At 36.6% G+C, this 21,675-nt stretch overlaps 1 protein-coding gene across 1 annotated transcript; it reads right to left on the bottom strand.

The window, feature by feature from the left end:
• Positions 1–14,414: 14,414 nt before the first annotated feature.
• On the bottom strand, positions 14,415–15,230 carry LOC113278317 (early light-induced protein, chloroplastic-like). Its single transcript, XM_026527186.1, has 2 exons — positions 14,986–15,230; positions 14,415–14,895 (listed from the first exon to the last, which is right to left on the bottom strand). Exons 1-2 carry the CDS (start codon positions 15,145–15,147, stop codon positions 14,551–14,553), a joined length of 507 nt encoding a protein of 168 aa, XP_026382971.1. The 5' UTR covers positions 15,148–15,230; the 3' UTR covers positions 14,415–14,550.
• Between the last annotated feature and the right edge of the window lie 6,445 nt (positions 15,231–21,675).

Raw genomic sequence — 21,675 nt, forward strand, 5'->3', positions numbered from 1 at the left:
TCATTCGGTGCGCCTTCACTTGAGGGGGGATAGTAACCAGACTGTCATATAATGCCACCTGTCTCCTGCTCGTTGGTCTCTATTGATCACAGTTGTTCCAGTTCATCTATGACGCGTGTTCATCTCTTACTTGTTCTCTCTATTAGACACAGACGTGTTGTCTGTTTTGGTTTACTGTGTATGACTATAAATGCTTTTCTTTAAGTCTTGGGTCTGTAACTTTTCTTTCACAGACTTTGTCTATTATTTTTTCATTTGTAAGAATCATTCTTCTGTTAATGAGTTCTTGATTCATTCTTGGTTCATCAAGATTATTAGTCTATTACCATGTCCTGCATTTCCTTTCTTCTCATCCACCATTCTGATTCCGCACATACCAAGTGATGAACATTATGAGTTATTGATAATCCCTGTTCTTCTCTTTTTCTTCTTCCTCTTTACTATTTTTAACAACAACATGCTGCTCACTGTCTTAGATTTATCAACTTCAATTGCAACCATTCTTAAATCCATAAATGAATCTCACACTTAAAAAGACTGAAAACTGTAAAGAAGAAAATGAAAGGTTTCTGTGAAATTTCTAGTAAGGATGATTTGATTCACAAGTGTTATACGTTGTTATTGTTTATAGATCTGAATTTGAGTCCTTGATTTTTGATAACTTACAGGTAAAGGAAAATAATGAAGTTCACGAATACCACCGATCCTTATCTTGAAGACGCGTAAAGTAAAAACGTAGGGTACCCTTTTTAACTACTCGTAGGTTGTAGGTAGTATTTATAATTTTTTAATTTTTACTCCGTATTTGTCAATACTACATACTTATTTACTATCTAGATCAAGGATCTTTTTTTTTTGTAATTGAAAAGCTAGGACTCTGGGAGAGTCACGGTTATAGAAGAAGTAGAGCCATCTAATATGGGGTTTATGAGACTCCCAATATTAGATTTATCTACTAAGAGTTAATTTTGACTACAAATTGGTGGGATCTTTTCCCATTCTAAACAATTTGTTATATTTTTACTATCATCCACTTGATTTCCTGATCTAGGGACAAAGACAAAACCCAAAAAATTGTTGCAAATATTAGCTAGTCTATGAGCTTCTTGCATATAAGCTTTGGCTCCCCAAGAAACCACTACACCAAATATGGGTTTTAGCAACTCAAATTCGCAACGGAAATGTAGATGTTGCGAATTTTCAGTTGCGAAATGTTGTTGCTAAATATTCGCAACAGCCCGTCACTGTAGCGAATTTCGTAACTGTTGTTGCTCAGTTGCTATTCGCAACTGTTTTTATTTCACGCGTGCCAGTTACGTGTGTGGAAGAAAACAACTGCCAACACTTTTTCAATTCATCAGGTATGCCAAATTCACGTGTGCATACACGGATTTATCCCTTGGAGAATATCTCTCAGTTTCATTTCACTCTCCTCTCTTTCACTCTCCTCTTTCATTCTCTGAAGAGGAAAATACTAGATCTGAAGAAGAAATTTCCCCGTCATTGAAACCAGAGCAACTTAGGTTTGTGTATTTGGTATTTCTTTCTTTAAATCGATTAATGATGCTATTTGTTTGTGTATTTTTGTAGATTTATGAATTTGGTTTTCGTTTTTATGCTTTTTCTGCAGTTTGAAGCACCAATCTGGGTTTTCGTTTTTATGTTATTTATTTGTTCGTCTTCTTTTCCTAGTTTTCTATTTTGGGTTTGATTTTATTATGTTTGTTGGTAGTTAAGGTTTGGTTTTCACAATGGTTTTTAGTGACAATATCTAGAAAAAGTTCTAGAGAGGTTTGGAGTACAAGATTCAAAGCCTATGAGTTTACCGTTAGGTGCGCATTTGAAGTTTTCCGTGAAGATGAAACCAAGTACTGCAGCTGATGAAGAGTACATGTTTCGTGTTCCATATGTTAATGCGGTTGGAAGTTTAATGTATGCAATGGTTTGTACTCGACCAGACATTGCACATGAAGTTGGTGTTGTTAGTAGGTTGATGCCAAATCCAGGGAAGAAACATTGGCAAGCTGTGAAGGGTATACTAAGGTACCTAAAGCAAACAGTAAACATTGGTTTGGTTTATCAACAGGTTGCTGGTAAAGACCCTCAAGTCTGTGGGTATGTAGATGCTGATTATGGAGGAGATATTGATCATTACAGATCAACAACCGGGTATGTTTTTACTTTGGCTGCCAGTCCTATAAGCTGGAGGTATTGTTTACAAACAGTTGTAGCTCAATCAACAACATAGGATGAACTGATAGCTATAAGTGAGGCCATAAAGGAAGAAATTTGGCTTAAAGGATTGGTTAAGGATTTTGGAGTCGAACAAAAATGCATAAGCGTGCATTGTAACAGTCAGAGTGCTATAGCATTGTTGAAGCATGAATATTTTCATGGAAGGGAAAAGCATATCAATATTCGGTATCATTCTGCACGAGAGAATATAGAAGGTGAAGAATTTTCAGTACCAAAAATTCACACGGAGGACAATCCTGCAGACATGCTGACAAAGATGGTACCATTGAGTAAGTTCAAACATTGTTTGAACTTAATCAATACTTTATCGGTGTAGGCACCATAAGGTGCAAGAAGGTGGAATGATGTACGTTAAGTGAAGAACAAATAAGGTAAACTGAAGATTATCAACAAAGGTGGAGATTTGTAAAATTTGTTAATAATCTTCTAGGTAAAGAACCGTGTCCAGCAGGTAAACAAGACTTGGTATTCAAGTATTTCTCAAGTTAGGAAACCGACAGAGTTCCAGACTTAGGAAACTAGTAGAACTTGGTCGGCAAGGCTATATTCTTGTCCTGCAAGTTCTGTAACCTATAAATAGGTTGGTTTTCTGTAGAGGAATATACACAGTCAAGAGTCTTTCTTTAGTCGGAGGTTTACACAACAAGGAGAATGTTTTATTCTTGCAAGGTGTGTGTGACTAGAGAGAAACATAAGGGGCTAAGGGTTCTTGTAATTGTTCTTCAAACCTTTTAATAAGAAGTATCATCATTATACAGTGGATGTAGGTACGCATAACCACTATAAAATTATGTGTCTTGTTATGTTTGATATTCTCTTTTTTTGGTTCATTATTTGCTGGTGATATTCTTTGTGTGAGATTGATATTAAACTAACTAGACGATTCCGAAGGTCAAGTTTGAGAGGTGTCTCAGTTTGATCAATACTGCTCGTTGTTGAGGCATTAGGGGCATTAGAGGCTATGGTTAACTTGTGAAAATCAAACTCAGTTTGGTGGAAACATCGGCAAGGTGGAGAATTGTTATAAGTTGTCGATGTTTTAGGAAGGTGGAGAATAGTTCACAAACGCACCCATAAAAACTTCCAGAAATAACTCAAAAATTTAATGTCTCTATCAGAAGTAATTGTCTTGGGAATTTGGTGGGCCCGGAGGAGTGTGAAAATTAAGCGAAATAAAAACGGGCCTACAGTAATATCGCAAGTGCACGGTCGTCAGTTTTAGCTCGTGCAAGTACGGGTCGATCCACAGAGATTGGGAGTGTTTGGAGTTTCTAGCTATTTGGGCTCTAAAATTGCTATTGTTGGGCTTTGGGTACCAATGGATTTTGGTAACCAGTGGGTTATGATTGTGCTTTGGGCCTTTGAATACTCTTGGAATGAATTGGGGTGTTGTCTTAATGAAATGAACTGAGCTTGGGCTCAGTTGGTTTTGTAGTGCACTAGGCTTTGGTTTTGAATTTGGGCTTGAGCTTAGTGTAGTGAACTGAGCCCTGGATCTCTAAACTTGATTCTGGACTTTTGCAAGTGCTCTGGGCTTTGAGTTCACAGTGGACTGGGCTTGTCTTTAACCTTAAGAGTTTATAGTGGGATTAAAACAGAAGAGAAGTGACAGAGCTGAGAGCAAAGTGGGCAGTAACAAAAGATCAGTGAACAAGAATGGTAAAGAAAGAGCAAACAGAAAGTGACAGTGAGGAAGTAACAAAGTGAAACAATGTATGTACAAGGCCAACATGAGAGGGTATTTACAGGGCAGTGACAAGAGAGGACTGGTGCTGTGGACAGCACAGGCAAAGGGAGAGAGGCACAACAGCAGCAGTAGGGTAATGCAGGCTGGGCAGGGAAGCAAAACAGGGCAGAACAAGGCAAAAGAAGCAAAGGCAGACAGGAAACAAAATCACACAGGGCCAAGGATGGCATTTACAATGACAATGAAGATGGTAGTGAAACAAACCAACAACGATCATGGGAAAGAAGCAAAAATCAGTGACAATGAGGCACAAAGGCAGTTAGCCTAAGGCAAGGGAGCAGCAATGAAACAAATGGTAACAGTGGCAGTTAACAGGAAACAAAACCAAATAAACCAAGGCTGTTAGCCAAGGGCAGTGGGAGAACAAGGCACAAAACAGTTATAAAAAAACAAATTGAGAGCCTAGGCATACAACTAGAGTGGGAAGAGAACCAGTTTGCTCACAGTCACTAGTGAGCACTAGTTTCTCCCCACTGCTCAATCAATCCAATGCTTCAAAGGCTTTAGCCTAACATTCACACAAAACAGTAAACATCACAACTAGGTTATGAATCCACCTTGTGACCTAGCCAGATGGTGTAATTCTATGTTAAATCCCTGTCCCTAATGGAGCTAGGTGAAGGTTCAAGCCTGCCTATGTTCCAGGGCATACATAAATGGAATGGAAGGAGAAGAAGCTTGCTAATGAGCACTAAATTCCTCCATTTCTCAATTAGCTCAATTTACAAGAATTATAACCTAACATTCCACCTCTAACAGTGACTTAAGGCATCATCTCAGCCTAGATATACACATACACATGAGAGCTCACATAACAGCAACAACAACAAAACAATTACTAAACAGAGCATTGAACTGACCATAAACAAACACAGAAGACATAAAACAAAAACATGAACTGAATTGAAACACAAAAACAACAACTGAATTGAAACTGAATAAGAGTAATGGAATAAACATAAAAATAGTTGAAAATTAAACACTAACCCTTGAGACACTGGCTATTCCAGTGCTCTTGGGTGACACACTGGCTAACCCAGGCATCAGCCTTTACATCACACCAGTCCCTTCTATTTATACCCAATTACATAATTAGGGTTTACACCCTTTTCACCCAAAAATTCCCAAAACAGTAGACATTAGGGTTCTACCTAATGTGACAGAAAATCACAGTTAGGTTCAATTACCTACCTTATATCACCCACTTTATCTTCTCCATGCTCTATCTCAACCTAATTAGGATTTATGTAAAAACCCCCAAATTGACAGAACTAGGGTTTGGTAAATTCTTACCCAAATTGATGTGATTTGACGAGTTTTTCTTCGACCCATTCTTCTCCTTGGTCTCCTGCTCTTCTCCATGCCTCTGATTTCTTCTCTAGCCCTAGCTATTGTACCAATTTCTTTCCTAGGGTTTTCTGAGAAAGAAAAGAAAAGAAATTGGTAGGATAGATGGCTAGAAGATGGGGGGAATGATTATAGTGGAGTTGGTGGTGGTGTTTAGGTGGCTATGGAGTAGGTGGTGGCGATGGCAGTGGCAGGGTGATGGTGGTGGTTCTGCACAGGGTATGGTGGAGAGGAAGAAGGTGAAGGTCGATTGTTTTGGGAAGAAGGGGATGTTTGGTTATGTCATAGGGTTCGGTCGCTATGGTGTGTATCGGGATCATCGAGTTCGATGTTTGGCGAATATCGACCGTGGGATATGGAGATGAAAGATCAATCTGACGGTGAGATGAAGTGGATCCTGAATCGACCGTTGGATTATACAATACAACAAAATTAACGACACCAGATGGAGTTAGGTGTTGTAGTGTTAAGCGGAAGTATCGAGGTTTGATGCGAAGGCAAAGAAGCGATCGTTGGATTCAACTACAATCTAATCTGAAGGCTTGGAATTTAAGCGCTGTGGTGTTTTGCAGAGACTTCAGATTTTGATGCTCTACGAAGGAGCGACCGTAGGATTTCGATGTAGTCCCATCTAACGGCTGAGAATGGAGGCGGTTATGGATATAGAAAATGGGTTTGGGTAAGGGTTTTGGGCCTTGGGTATGCCAAGCCCATATCTTCTTTAAGAACAATTCTTCCTTCTTGAGCCCATTCCTAGCTTTTTGGACGTGTGCTCCATTCTTTGCGGCTTCCTTGCGTAATTCTTCCCGGCTTTTCACTACTTTTCTGCTCTTTTCGCTCCGCGACTCATCCGAACTTCATTTATTACCTAAAAATGCAAGATTAAGTAAGAAAAATATTTATTCTTGAAAACAATGAAAATACAGAATATGGGATAAAATGTAGAATTAATGCACAAAAGATGAGTTAAATGCCAAGAAAAATATATAAAAATATGCACTTTTTAGCACTCATCAGAATTCCATGCAGACGTACCACTTCTTTGAAAAATAAGTAAGCAACGTTGGATGCATCTGTAGTTTTATTGTAGGCTATGAAGTGAGCCATTTTTGAATAACGATCAACAACTATGAAAATAGAATCATTCCCCCTGGCAGTACGTGGTAATCCAAGCACAAAATCCATACTAATATCCACCCAAGGAGCATATGGAATTGGAAGTGGAGTATATAAACCTGTGTTTTGAATATTCCCTTTGGACTGTTGGAAAACCATACATTTTTGTACGTACGTTTGAACGTCCCTTTTAAGAGATGGCCAGAAATAACGTTCTTCAACCAAAGTTATAGTTTTATCACGTCTAAAATGTCCTCCCAGGCCACTTCCATGTAATTCTTGGATTAAATGAAGACGTAAAGAACATTGTGGTATACATAAACGATTCCACTTAAAAAGAAAACCATCTTGAATGAGAAAATCATCAACACTGCCTGTTGAAGAACCACACTTTTCCCATAGTGTCTGAAATTCTTTGTCTTCATGATACAAATCTTTCAAGAAATCAAAGGCTAAACTCTGATGTTCAAGAGTAACTAGAAGATGAGCTCTCTTACTCAAAGCATCAACAACTTGATTAAGTTTTCCACTCTGATGTTTAATGGAAAAGGTATATTTATTGATAGTAGATAACCACCTATCATGCATCCTATTGACCTTAGTTGAAGTTTTCAGAAACTTGAGAGCCTGATTATTAGTGTTGACAACGAACTCACTGTGAATAAGATAAGGATGCTAATTCTTAAGAGCTTGAAATAGAGAAATTAATTCCAACTCATAAGTAGACCACTTCTTCCTTGTATCTGAATTATTTTTACTATAGTATGAAACTGGATGTCCTTCCTGAGATAACACAACACCAATGCCAACAACAGAAGCATCACAATGAATTTCAAAAGGTTTATCAAAATTTGGCATGGAAAGAACAGGTGTACTGCATAATTTTTGCTTAAGAAGATTACATCTCTTATCTGCTTCTTCAGTCCATACAAAAGTATCACACTTCAAACAATCTGTCAAACCAGCTGCAATAGTACTAAAGTTTCTCACAAATCTTCTACAGAACGAAGCTAACCCATGAAAACTTCTTACTTCTCGTATAGATGTTGGATTAGGCCAATCCATAATTTTCTTAACTTTAGAATCATCCACAGAAATACCAGTATCTGACACAACATATCCCAAGAAAGTGACTTTGTTTGTAAAGAAAGTGCACTTCTTTAGATTCACATACAAAAAATTGTCCTGCAGTGCCTTAAAAACTTGAGATAAATGTGAAATATGCTCTTCTTCATTGTTGCTAAAAATCAGTATGTCATCAAAATATACTATGACAAACTTTCCAAGAAAAGGTTGCAGAACTTGATTCATGAGGAGCATAAAAGTACTAGGAGCATTAGATAATCCAAAAGGCATGACTAACCACTCATACAAACCTTATTTTGTCTTGAAAGATGTTTTCCATTCATCACCTTCTCGAATGCGTATTTGATGATACCCACTACGTAAATCAAGCTTTGTAAACACTTTAGCACCCGAAAGCATATCTATCATGTCATCAATTCTTGGTATGGGAAACCTATATGGTATAGTAACTCTGTTTAATGTTATATAGTTTATACACATACGATATCCACCATCCTTTTTGTCTACTAAAAAGACTGGACTAGCACAAGGACTTTTGCTAAGTCTTATCAAACCTTTTTGTAACAAATCATCAACCTGACCTTGTAAAATATCATGTTCTTTAGGACTTAACCTATAATGACGTTGATTAGGAATAGAAGTTACAGGTATAAAGTCTATATGATGTTGTAGATCCCTTAACAGAGGCAAAATATTGGGCAATTCAGTAGGAAATAAGTCATTAAAAGAAGACAATAAAGGTTGTACCTTGTCTAGAATCTTCACCATTGGTTTATCAGCTTCATGAGAACTCAAAGAATGATTTGGTTGTAAAGAATGAACAATGGTAGCAACTAGTGCATTTGTCTTCTTATCTGTTGGTTCCTTGACTGAAGTAGAAGATTGTAAAGGCCATAAAACTTTAGTAAACCCTTCATGAACAAAGGTATAAGTATTCTCATAGCAGTTATGAGCAGCACGAATATCATACTGCCATGGTCTCACCAATAATGGACTTGTTGCAGTCATGTTAATAACGTCACACAAAGCATAATCTGAATACCCAGGGAAAGAAAACTTCACCAAACATTGATGATTAATTTGCTGAGTTGGAGAGTTGTTTATCCATCCAACTGAATATGTCTTTGGATGAAGAGTAACAGGTAAACCAAGTTTCTCAACCAACTTTGCAGAAACATAGTTTTCTGTACTTCCACTGTCAATGATCATGGTGCCAAGCTTCTCTTCAATGAAACAATGAGATATAAAAATATTATGTCTCTGAGTAGGAAAGGGTTCAGCGATTAAAACTGGTCAAATCATTCCAAGGAAATCTGCATCCTAAGTCTCATGTTCTTGAAGATAAAATAACTCATCATTTCCTAATGTTTTTTCTTCGTGTGTTTCTTCTGGAGTTTCATCAATGTAAGCATGAAATTTGCGACAATCACTAGAGCTATGGCCAGTTTGGTTGCACTTGTTACATTTATCTCCTCGAAACTTTGAATAAGGATTAAAAGGTTTAGATAATGGAGGAAATTCTTGTGTAAATTGATTACCTCTAGTATTACGAGCGAAATTTTGTTGTGGAGGAGCCTGAAGTGGTCTAGCAGATGATATATGCATTGTGGGAGCAGGTTCTAAAAGAACATAAGTAGTTTGTTGTTGCTGAAAAGGTTGGTTTTCACTCCTGTCTTGTGGATCAACAAAGACAGTTGATCCCTCGGAATATGGATCAATAACAGTTATTGCTTCTTTTTCACCCTGGTAACTACAAGAGTTATATGGTCTTGCAGCTTTATAAAAATTTTGGTAACAAGCTTGTCTTAGATTAGCCTGGCGAGAAACTAATCTTTTAACTAAATGCCTTTGATTTTTTGTTTCAGAAAGGAACAGGATTTCTGGTTTCTCTTTATGAAGCAAAGTGGATAGATGATTTTGAGTTAAAGGGTTTCTACAGCCTTGGACATTCCAGGCAAGGACTTTCCCGGTATAAGACAAATACGACCAAGGATATCAATGATCAAATTAAGAAGTTTAAAACAAGTAGAAAGCAAAAACAAGCAAATTAAAGCAATTAAGTATGCATAGAAGACACAATTAAAATAAGAAAAAACAGATCAATCATTGTAAATAAGTAGGGTAAAAAAATAATCAGTAAATAAGTGTAAGAATTGTGTAATGAAATTTAAAAGAGAGGTACCTGTGTTTCTTCTGTCTGCATTGGAGGGACTAGCTCTGGGAAAGGGATTGGATGATAAGTACTTGTACTTTCTATATGGTCATCTATCTTTGATCCGTATTGATTAATTGTAAAAGATTTTCCTTCATGAGAGGTAAATGAACAAAGTTGTTCAGAAGATGAGGAGGAGATAAATTCAAAGACTGAGACCTGGAAGGCGGATTTTGGCTGAGTTACAGGAGTTTGAAAACATGATGCAATGCAAGAAGAAGGGCCAATCGAAGTGCTCACATGTAAAGAAGGGGAAATTAGGGATTCCAAAGTATCCCTCTCTAAATTAGGAGAAGAGAAGGAAATTCTTTTATCTACCCCCAAAAATTTGTCGTTATGAGACCAAGAGAACGATTTCGAAGAATGAATAAGAATAGATGTATCCTGTTCGGAACCCGCCTCAAGAATATCAATAGCACTTGGTTCCGATTCAGCTAAGACTCGGGACGTTTCCGAGTTAGCGGATCGGAACGAATCGTCATCAGAAGATGGCAACGGAATATAGTTTTCTGGCAGGTTAAAAGGAAAAGTTCTTTTACCCAGAACAGAGGAAGAGGTAAGAGGCATTTCTTCATCAGAAGATGCAGACTCAGTAATAATGAAGGGACCTAAAACATCATAGGAATTAATTGCTGGTGGTTGGACTGAAGGTGTTGTTCTATGAAGGTTTTCATGACTGTCATCTCTCAGTGTAGGTTCTTCATCGACATAAGTTCTGAAAATTTCATGGAATGTTTCTCGTACTCCAGATTGGTTTAAATATTCTTGCACAGGTACAGAAACCCCAGTATGATCGAAATTGTCTTTAGGGTTCCAAACTTGGACTAACAAACCATTTAACCAATTCATGCCGTCACTAGGATAAGGAGAGTTAACTGAGATGTCATAAATGTCTTCCAAAGGTCTTCCTTGAAGTACTGCACAATTACCTACTTTGTGTCCTAACCTGAGACAATGAGAGCATAATTTTGAGGGGAGGTTGATATAGTTGAAGTAAAGGGATGTAACAGGAAAGCGCCCTACTTTAACCAGAAGATGATGAATGAGTGGTTTTTCAATATTGACCCAAAGTAGGACTCTTGGCTTACAGTCTGGTGTCTCATTTCCTCGACAAATCCTAGAGACCTGATCTACTTTACTTGCTATCAGCCCTAGCATCTCCTCACTGCGATGCTCGCATTTGGCATTTGAAATAGAAGCCCAAATAAGAATTTCTTTTACTAAGTTTGTAGAGATTTTCATTCCTTGATAAGTTGTTGTTGCTGGAAGCACATTACCAAAAGGGTACCAAGGACCATTAGAATAAATCCAGTGAAAGTCCTCTTTGTTTCTAAAGGTTATGATAAAAATGTTTGGATCTACCTCCCTAATCTGAAAAACGATCTGGTTCCCCCAAAAATTGTTTAGTGCACCTTTTACTTCCTATTGATGAAGGTATTCAATTGAAAAAACTCTAGCTAGAATACTAGGCTGTTTGATTCCAAAGTCTCTAATAAAGAAAGGTGGAGTAGGTAGAAGACCGATATTACTATGGTTTGCTAGTCGCTGAGCTAAATAAAGACCACTAAGATGCTTATAGGGATTAAAGGGTTCACCAATTGCAAGAAGAAATAAAGAAATGATAAAGAAAGACAAAGGCGAGAGGAAGGGAGGTTAAATAAGAAAGGGTATACATGGGACAAAGGGCACCGAGGACAAGCAATATCAACACCCGTGAATGGTACTGTAATCGAAAAAAGACCACCTAAAGCAATTCCAATGGATAAATGACAGCGACAATAAAACTGAAACCAAGGTACAATGAAGATCTTTCTTATAGAATTTTTAAAATAGTTTCGTGGAAACCCAGGTCAAAGAAATTCAAAAAGTTTAAATAACAAAAAGTGAGACTTTCAAAACCTAACCCGTATAGTATCTAAACACACGGTGGCTAAACAAGCTACAATACTAAAATAAAACCTTAAAAGAAGGGCAATACTAGAAGGACCCGTACACTAGAAGGGCTTGGTTATATATAAGGTTTTTCAAGAGCTTTTAATGCACCTAACCATTGAGTCAAAGAAAAGACTGATAAGGCAATTGTTGATAAAGCAGACCTATTCATACAAATAGGTATCTATAAACTCTAAGGGATAGACATCCCAGGCACAGAAGATTTGAAATATGCATGGATAGAAACTCGAAATAAGAGAAATTTGAATTATGACTTAATAGCTACCCAGACTAAATTATGTGTGTTGCCCCTAAACTAGAGTTTTTACAGTGCAAATTGATCCAAGACATGAAAAGACTAGTCATAATAAGCATTAAAATCATCTTAATAAGGTAAGAGAGAAGATTGTAAGATTTGCAAATCTTAAAAAGAGGAGACGTATAACAGTTTCAAAAGATTTTAAGATATTCAGAGAAGAGAGAAGAAGTTGAAAGAAGAGCATTGAAGGGAAAGAGAAGAAGGTTATTGCACACAACCATAAAGAAGGGTATTCTGTGACCACTATTTTCTATGTCCACTATAAAAGACGATATATGCAACCTATTCAGCCAGTGAAAACCAAACAAAGCAAAGAAAAAGAAAACAAAGACTCAAAATGGCTTACAATCATACTACTATTCCTGAAGGAGAGCTCCTATCTCAATGACAAGAGTTACCCGATGCAGAGAAGATCATTTGCACAGGGTGCATTACTATTTTTGCTATTTATGTCGTACTAACTTGTTTTTGCATGCTGAACAGCCTACGTATTTGGCATATTGTAATTTGAAGCCAGAGATAAAAGAAGCTATGGATAAAGAGGTAAGGGCTGAGACAGAGAGACAGATCGAGAAAGTACTTCAAATAGATGTTGCACTTCTATACAGCGAGATGCCTCCAGGATTTGCTTATGGTTATGTAATGAAGATGGAGGCCCGATATAATTGGAACAAAGGGAAGGGAAATTATGAAGCAGCAGAAGAGGCATATGCAAGAGGAGAAATAGAGTACTATTTCTATTAGCAAGTTCTCTCAAACGAAGCGGCTAAAAAAAGTTGTTTTCTTTTATGTTATGTTTGTTTAGGTTTGTCAGTAGTTTATCAGGTATTTCACCCTAAGAGAAATGCACCTTCTCACTATGTATTATGAAGTAGTACTTACGTGGTAGTCCTTTGATTCTTGTAAAAGGATTGTCTAAGCCTTAATGTTTTAATGTAAGATTTGTTTCTATTCTAAACTAAGTTATTATGTCTACGCCAACAATCAGACATCAGAGATATGATACAAAAAATCTAGTTACTTAAAAGAGTCCCTGAAAGAGACAAAGATTTAAGAAATATGAAATCGGTAAAAGGGTTGATGGGTTAAAAGAGTTAGACCGGTTATAGCAATCAAATCGCTAGCACAATAATTAAAATCTTAGATGCAAAGAATCGGAAAATAAGAAATTAACAGAAGATAGACAGAGGGAGAAGTTATGAAAGCCGATGAGATTGCCATTAATGCACTTAATAAGTCTTCTAGACCGTGTTTAAATACACCCACTAAATTAAAGTTATCAAATCGCAGAGAGAGAATGACAGAGAAGGAGATCAAGAATTAGGAAGATCAAGGGAGAAAATCAAATGATTCGGGATCATAAACAGGTTCCTCATAATACATTAGTATCCTCTACCCGAATCATGCGATGCAGGAAGAATCATCTCCACCGAGTCCACTATTATAGGTGTTCTAAATGTAATATAGAGGTATTCCTTTATCCTAATGAGGCACAGTATTTAGCTTATTACAATCCTAATAAAGAAGAGGAGAAAAAGCTTCTCCCTTGGGCTAAGAGAGTTATTCAGTTTAAGATAAAGAGGGGATATCATTAGATGCTTAAGTTTATTTGAATGAGATGCCATTTGGGACTGACTATTACTATGTTTAAAAGAGGGAGAGGCGGTATCTATAGAAACGAGATAAGAATCAATATGAAGAAATGGAGAAAAAGGATGCAGAAGAGGGGATCGAGTATTAATAGAGATTGTGGTAACTACTTATCGATCCAATGCTTATCTAACTATCTAAATCTATGATGTAAAATATATAAGTCAATTTTATATTTATGTTTAAAGCTATTAGAATTTTTATGCATTTTTCTGCTACTAATTTATGAAACAAAACAAACCCGGCAAAGCTAAACAAAGAATCCCACTCAAGAAGTTTTCAAAAGTACCAGTGAAAAGACATGTAAAAAGAAAACAGAAGATGCATATGAGTTTGATATTAAATGATGCAAAGAACTCAGCCAAATCCATTTAGATAGGGGGATTATTTTTCGTAAAATCCCTACAGTCTCCGATCAACCTATATCCCTTCAAGATATAGGAAATTTCAAAGAAACTCATGTCAAAATCAAAAGAAATCGTGATAAAAACTTAGATCAAACTAAAATTAGTACTTATCAATCCTCAATTGCTTAGTCCCTCTTTGCTCCGGAATCAACAGAAGCAAAAAGTACTACTCACAGACCATTGAGGCAAGATGAATGATAGATTGATGGAGGAGGATGAGGAAAAGTAGCCGTTAGAGAAGAAGTTTTTTAGGAGAGAGGGCAAAAGTTTTTTAGGAGAGAGGGAAAAGTATATAAAAACTCACTTGGTGTAAAAGTTCCGATCAAGGATCTTACTTGACAAATGATGCACATTAGTCAAAAGGTGCACAAATTTTCATATAAGGATTAAAAACATTTACATGGGGACCTTGTAAAATTTAATCTTCTGAAAAAACACAAACAGGGAATACATGAATGAGTTAATAACATTGTGTAAATTATATCAGAGCTCCTCCCTTGGCAACTTCAGTGAGCACCAACGCAACCAAGCCCAACATTGCGGCTCTGCCGTTCCACATTTCAGCTGTGGAGGACATGATGCCGTCTGATTTCGATTCAACACTCACACCTTGAGCCAACGGGACAATTGAGGCCACTGATAGTAGAACACAGGTATATAGAAACCATGGTAGTCCTCCATCACCCAACTGTGCTGCGACATCAGTACCTTTTGCAAGTTCTACTCCTATAGCAGTAACAAACCCAATCATGGCAAGTCTACCATTAATTCTCTCAGGTGCCGGCCCACTGAATGCTAATAAATCTGTAAACTTAGTACTCATCTGCAGACCATAAAAAACATTTAAGCAATAAGTTAAATTGACAATTAATCACCGAATTATGGGTAAACAAATATAATCGATGCAACCAACCTTAGGTGCAACACGTGGTGGTGGAGTTGAAATTGGAGACTGCTTATCCTCGGCCATGCAGCAAACTTTGAAGCTAGCATTTCTTCGTGTTTGGCTTTGAACACGGGTGACATGGTTAGGCAAGATTGAGCTGTAAACTACAGATGATGCAGAAGCAGCCATTATATTTTAAAAATGTAAATCCTGTAGATGCGAGAGCAAAGATGTAAGGCTCTTGTAGTGGTGATAAAGGATAAATAGTTTGAATGATATGGTTTGGTGATGAAACAATATGCCTAAAGATGGTATATATAGAGGGAAGTTCGTATTTGAAAGAGAGAGTGAATTGGTTGGTAAAAGTCCACATGAGCAAATTTTGTACACACCGTTAATTCACTGACACGTGAAAGTCTTTGGATTCATGGTACAGAAATGAATTACGTGGGTAAAATTTGAACCGGTACCAGTCTTTGGATTCTAGCTACTTAGCTAGTAGTTGGTATTTTTGATTCATGGGATGAATGAAGTAGTGGGATGGTGGAAGAGTCACGAGCAGACATGGACAAAATGATAACATCAAGTTATTTGCTGCGAGAGAACATGTTGATGTACAAAGAACAACAAGGCTGGTCGACTTGATCTTTGTCGTTTCCGTACTTTTAGTTTATCATCCTAAATAAGATGACCTTTGTCTAAAGACTCTAATGTTCTTTAAGTGGCGGTCTCAAACTAGCCGTTAATTTTCCAAGAATCTTTTTCTTATATCCAAATTCTAGTTTTTCTTGCATGATTCTATAAAAATATGTTCACTGGAAATGAACAGCAGTACCAAGTCGCATATATTTTCATTCCGTTTGTTGATTGCGTTTTTTACATTAAACTAAATTACTAGGTTAAAGTGATCCATCCTAAAGCCAACAGCCTGATAAATTCAAGGACATTCTTTATGCAGCTAGCCATTGAAAATAAGAGACTGGAGAATTTGTTGCCCCCTAAATTCGGGCACCTCATTTATGCACTATCAACATTTACTGCAGCTGAAATTGGGCTGAGACTTGGGACGCCCCACTCTTCTCCTCTAATAGCAGCAGAAAGAACTTTTTCTGAACCTGTTCAAATGTCCTATGCCTTGAGTTGGGAATTCTTCAGCTCAATCAATTGCAGCAAACTGGATTCAATAGATCGAGTCATGAGCCTTGGCATTGCTATTGTCTGTCTCCAGTAATTACAATGGCGATGTTGGTTATTTCATTGGTTCTGGTCTTGTCATTTATCGTTTGTGCAACGCTATTTATTAAAGTAACTGAGAGTTATTGATAGCTCTGGTAATTCTCCCGCAGAGGCACCAGGAGTCATGACTCACTGTTCAATGACGTGGATATGAAATGTGGTAAAAACAGGTCTGCAACTGAATGAAGAAATGAGTTTGAGAAATCAAAAGCTGCTAAGCAACTTAGATCATTGGAAAATGGCAAGTATAATTTTCAAAATACGGCCGAAGATTGTAAAAATGTGTTGCATTTTGCTTCTGGCTTACAGGTGGAGTCAGACACCAAAATGTACCTTTTTTCTTTGGTCAAATATATTATCCCAAAATTATTGTAACTATCCGAAATCCGATAATACACCCAAATAGAAAGTAGAACAAGATCTAAGACATCATGAACAATTTTGATAAGAACTCCTTTTATTAATTAGAAACTTGTGAAAGAGAAAAATACAAATATACGAACCTAAGTAAACCCTAATTTTTGCCTAGACAATACTGCTCACCTCTCTTCCACAAGTCCAACCCCTTTACCAATGACCAAAGGTCTCTATTTATAGGCAAACTAGTTAGTGGAATACAACCCATTTTACTTCGTCGTTGGTCACGCTTTTGGTGTGATCGTACTTTTTACTTCGTGCAGACTATTTTTCATAAAGTTTTCTCCTTTTTTTCGCCGATAATCCTGGTGGTTTGTCGGGACAACTGTATTATTTCTTGCCCAATAATTTACTTAGTTCGTCAGATATCTTCTCTTCCAAGCAACACCCATCTCGCTTATTTGACTTCGTGGTTAATATCTTGCTCAATACTCTAACTGCTTCTTCGTGTCTCTGCCATCCTTCGTTCATTATTTAATCCCGAGATACTTTCTCGTGTTCGAATCCTTTTACTTAAAGTTTCCTTATTTACTTCGGCATCGATAAAGTACCTCGACTCCTGATTTGACAAGTCACTGACCGTTATTTCTGGGAATGATACAGGATCTTTTAGTAAGATTTTTAGATCTTATTTCGTGCACTCTCGTGCAACCAGGTGGCGAGCATGTTTTATGTACCTACATTTTCCTTTTCTTATTCCATTTAGGGTTATGAAAATAGAATGAGAACCCCTTGACTTTCCTTAACCGCCACGCTTCCCTTTTATTTGCTTCCACGTGGCCACGTTCTTTGCATAACCGTTTATTTCCGGTTGAGGTTCTTCAATCGTGTTGATGACCTGCCTTTTCGGGTTACTTAATTTTTCACTATAAATATTTCGGATCCACACAATTTCACGTTTTCTTCATCTCCTTCCTTCTCTTTCTTATACTCTTTCTGATGTTCTTTCTCTCTTTAACCTTCTCTTCTTTTGCTTCTTTTAGAACTCTCAAAGAAAGTTCCAACACCAACTCCTTTTAGGACTCTCAAGGAATTCCAAAACGATTTTCAAAAGAAAGGCTTAACTTTAACCCCCGCAGTTGATTCCACCGTAAATCCTCCTATCGTCGCAACTCCGAACATGGAACTGAATTACAGATGGATTCAGTCGGAAGCTTGTGATAGGCTCGGAAACCTACAATAAAATACTGCAAGCGCACAGTGTCTAACTAGTAGACAATGGCAAGTACAGGTCGTTCCCACGAGGAGTGTGAGATACTCTACCAACTAATACCAAGAATTAACTAATCAATAGGTTGATGTTTAGGGATTTTTCAGATATCCAGAACAAAATGAAATAATAAACAATCGTAACAAAATGGGTTATAGGTTATTAAGGTTTTCGATTTCCACCAATTCAATCATATAAACTCAACTAATCTCTATGTATTACTCAAGAAAATAGTGAACTCAATCTCATGCCTCGGAAGATGGTATGTTAAATTCTAAAATATTGTTTCTCCGCTGTAATCTCCTCCGCTTCATGAGTAGTGATTCTAAAACATTACCTATCAATCCTAAATCATATCACGTCAATGGATTTAACCGAAACGCGAAATATCAATTGAGAAGCGTAGATAATCGAAACAACCACATAAACAATTAATCACCAATCTATATGAAGAGAAATTACTAGTCAATGAATTATTATTAGAGATATCGTCGTAGTGTTTAAATAATTAATTGGCTTCCATCTAGACCCTAACAAACGATTTAGCAAACCATGGAGAAAATTAAATCAAAATCACAAATCCCTTGTTTCTCCTCTGCGGCTCTGCAGCCGCGCCTCTCCACCTCAAATATTCGACACCCTTCTTATACACCTTCCCTTTCTTTTATTTCATTAAACAAAGTATCAAAATAAATTATTTTATACAATACTTGCACACAATTTGATGTCGTTATCAGTATTTTCCCCCAAATAGTATTGCCACCTCATTCTTCCAATGAAATAATAAACTCTCCTTATTTCCAAAATCTCCCAAATGAAGAAAGAATTATTTTATTTCCAAAATAATCTCACGTTTAAATATTCCTCAATTAATTCTTGACATGGCAAATAAATTATCTTTTCTGGTGGAATATATTTGTAATAAAGTAAGAAAGATAAAATACTTCTCATTTTCAGTTTGCATGTGCCAACCCCATTTTGATTTCAATTCCTTTGTTGCGTTTGTGCCTCGCCTATGAAACAATTTTATGTTGCTGATATATATATGGAGATACCAAGCCAGCTACATTTTATTATTTTTTTCATTGCGGTTGTTGATATATGGAAATACCAGGCCAACCTCATTTCATCATTGTGTTTGCTGATATATGGAAATACCAGGCCAAACATATTTCATAATTGTGGCTGCTGATACATGGAAATACCAGGCCAACCCGGCTGCTGATACATGGAAATACTAGGCCAGCATAATAAGTGCTGCTGATATATAGAAATACCAGGCCAGCATAATTGATCATTGTGGTTGCTGATACATGGAAATACCAGGCCAACCATATTTCATCATTGTGGTTGCTGATATATGGAAGTACCAGGCCAACCATATTTTTCCAATTTCGTCGATAACACCATTAAGTCTTACATTTTTTTTGTTTATTCGTTGGATGATCGAATTCACTTGTACTTTCTACAAAAGCACTAAAATAGTATTAGTAACTAAAATATTGTATCATAGCTAATATAAATATGGGTATAAAATGTAGCATATACATGCTTATATAAACCCCCACACTTATATTTTGCTAGTCCTCGAGCAAAACAGAAATATTATGCAATTGATTTTTTTTTCTTATTCTAAGAAAAGTGAAAACCTGCAAAAATATGGATAATGACCCACTCCCCCACACTTAAACATTACAAATATGATGGGTTGACTCCCATGAAGCGAAATGTATTTGTTTCCCTACTTTCCAATAGCATGTAGTCTCAAACAAGGTGAGTTTGGTACCCCAAAGTAGACATCCAATCATATATATATATAGTCTAAAAAGTTGAGGATCATCCCAACTAATCCGGTCAGCTGAATATGTGTCCCTGTGAACACTATAAACCTCCAAAACGGTATGTAAATTCATTCTCAATCGAAAACTATAAGTGATATTCAAATAATGCATAGATGGGATAAGTAAATCATTTTCATACGCAAAAAATTCAGATTGTTTGACAGTTTTTATTGGCGGAACACGCTCTAAATCAGGTTCTAAATCAGCTGAAATAATTTCCGCGGAACAAGAGCTCAATGGAGCAATAATATCACGACTCATAGACCCATTATCATCTAAGACGGTTTCATTATTAATATCATCAAGACAAAAAAATTCAGAACTTAATGGCTTAAGGGTCAAGGTCGGATCTTTCTCGACTGATGGAACTAGTAGAGACTCGGACAAAACTAGAGGTTCTAATTTGGGGTTCCATTTATTAGTGTCTAGCAACGGTGCAGAGTCTAACAAGGAATTAACTTCACAAATAACACTATCATCATCAAAACCAAACCTAAAATGATCTAAGCAAACCTCTAATGGATCTTCCAAGTGGCTCTTGCAAAAGCTTGCCGAGTACATACTTGCTTTTCGCCCGCAGCACTTCGGACTAAGGTACCTAAAAAAACAAAAATCAAATAAAATGCGTAAAAAGAACTAAAAGAAATCTAAAAGAAAAATAAAAATAAATTATGTACAGAAAATAAAAATAAGCTATATACAGAAATTGATATCAGTTAAAGAGTATTATGCAACCATTCCTCGGCAGCGGCGCCAAAAACTTGATAGGCTCGGAAACCTACAATAAAATAGTGCAAGCGCACGACGTCTAACTAGTAGACAATGGCAAGTACAGTTCATTCCACGAGGAGTGTGAAATACTCTAGCAACTAATACCAAGAATTAACTAATCAATAGGATGATGTTTAGGGATTTTTCAGATATCCGGAACAAAATGAAATAATAAATAATCGTAACAAAATGGGTTATGGGTTATTGAGGTTTTCGATTCCCACCAATTCAATCATAATAACTCAACTAATCTTTATGTATTACTCAAGACAAATATTGAACTCAATCTCATGCCTCGGAAGATGGTATGTTAAATTCTAAAATATTGTTTCTCTGTTGTAATCTCCTTCGCTTCATGGGTAGTGATTGTAAAGCATTACCTATCAATCCTAAAGCATATCACGTCAATGGATTTAACCGAAACACGAAATATCAATCGAAAGGCATAGATAATCGAAACAACCACATAAATGATTAATCACCAAGCTATATGAAGAGAAATTACTAGTCAATGAATTATTATTAGAGATATCATCGTAGTGTTTAAATAATTAATTGGCTTCCATATAGACCCTAACAAACGATTTAGCAAACCATGGAGAAAATGAAATCAAAATCACAAAACCCTTGTTTCTCGTCTGCGGCTCTGCAGCCGCGCCTCTCCTCTCAAATATTCGACATCCTTCTTATACACCTTCCCTTTCTTTTATTTCATTCAAACAAAGTATCAAAATAAATTATTCTATGAAATACTTGCATACAATTTGATGTCGTCATCAGTATCTTTCCCCAAATAGTATTGCCACCTCGTTCTTCCAATGAAATAATAAACTCTCCTTATTTCCAAAATGTCCCAAATGAAGAAAGAATTATTTTATTTCCAAAATAATCTCACGTGTAAATATTCCTCAATTAATTCTTCACATGGCAAATAAATTATCTTTCCCGGTGGAATATATTTGTAATAAAGTAAGAAAGATAGAATACTTCTCATTTTCAGTTTGCATGTGTGATCGATTGTCAATCGTCAAATATAATTTCACTTCCTTACTCAACTACAATAACGTAGAAAGTGGTAGGAAAGAGTTCGTATCCACAGAGAGGCTTTTGTTGTTATGCAATTTTCGGTTTCTAAGATAATCAAGGGGGGTTTTTGTTTTAGCAAATCAAATAAAATAAAGTAGAGCAAAGTAAATAGTTGGAATAATCAATAAGGAGAAGATATTGGTCATGGGATAGTAT

The sequence above is a fragment of the Papaver somniferum genome, chromosome 5 (genome assembly GCF_003573695.1).
Source record: "Papaver somniferum cultivar HN1 chromosome 5, ASM357369v1, whole genome shotgun sequence".
NCBI classification, from domain to species: domain Eukaryota; kingdom Viridiplantae; phylum Streptophyta; class Magnoliopsida; order Ranunculales; family Papaveraceae; genus Papaver; species Papaver somniferum.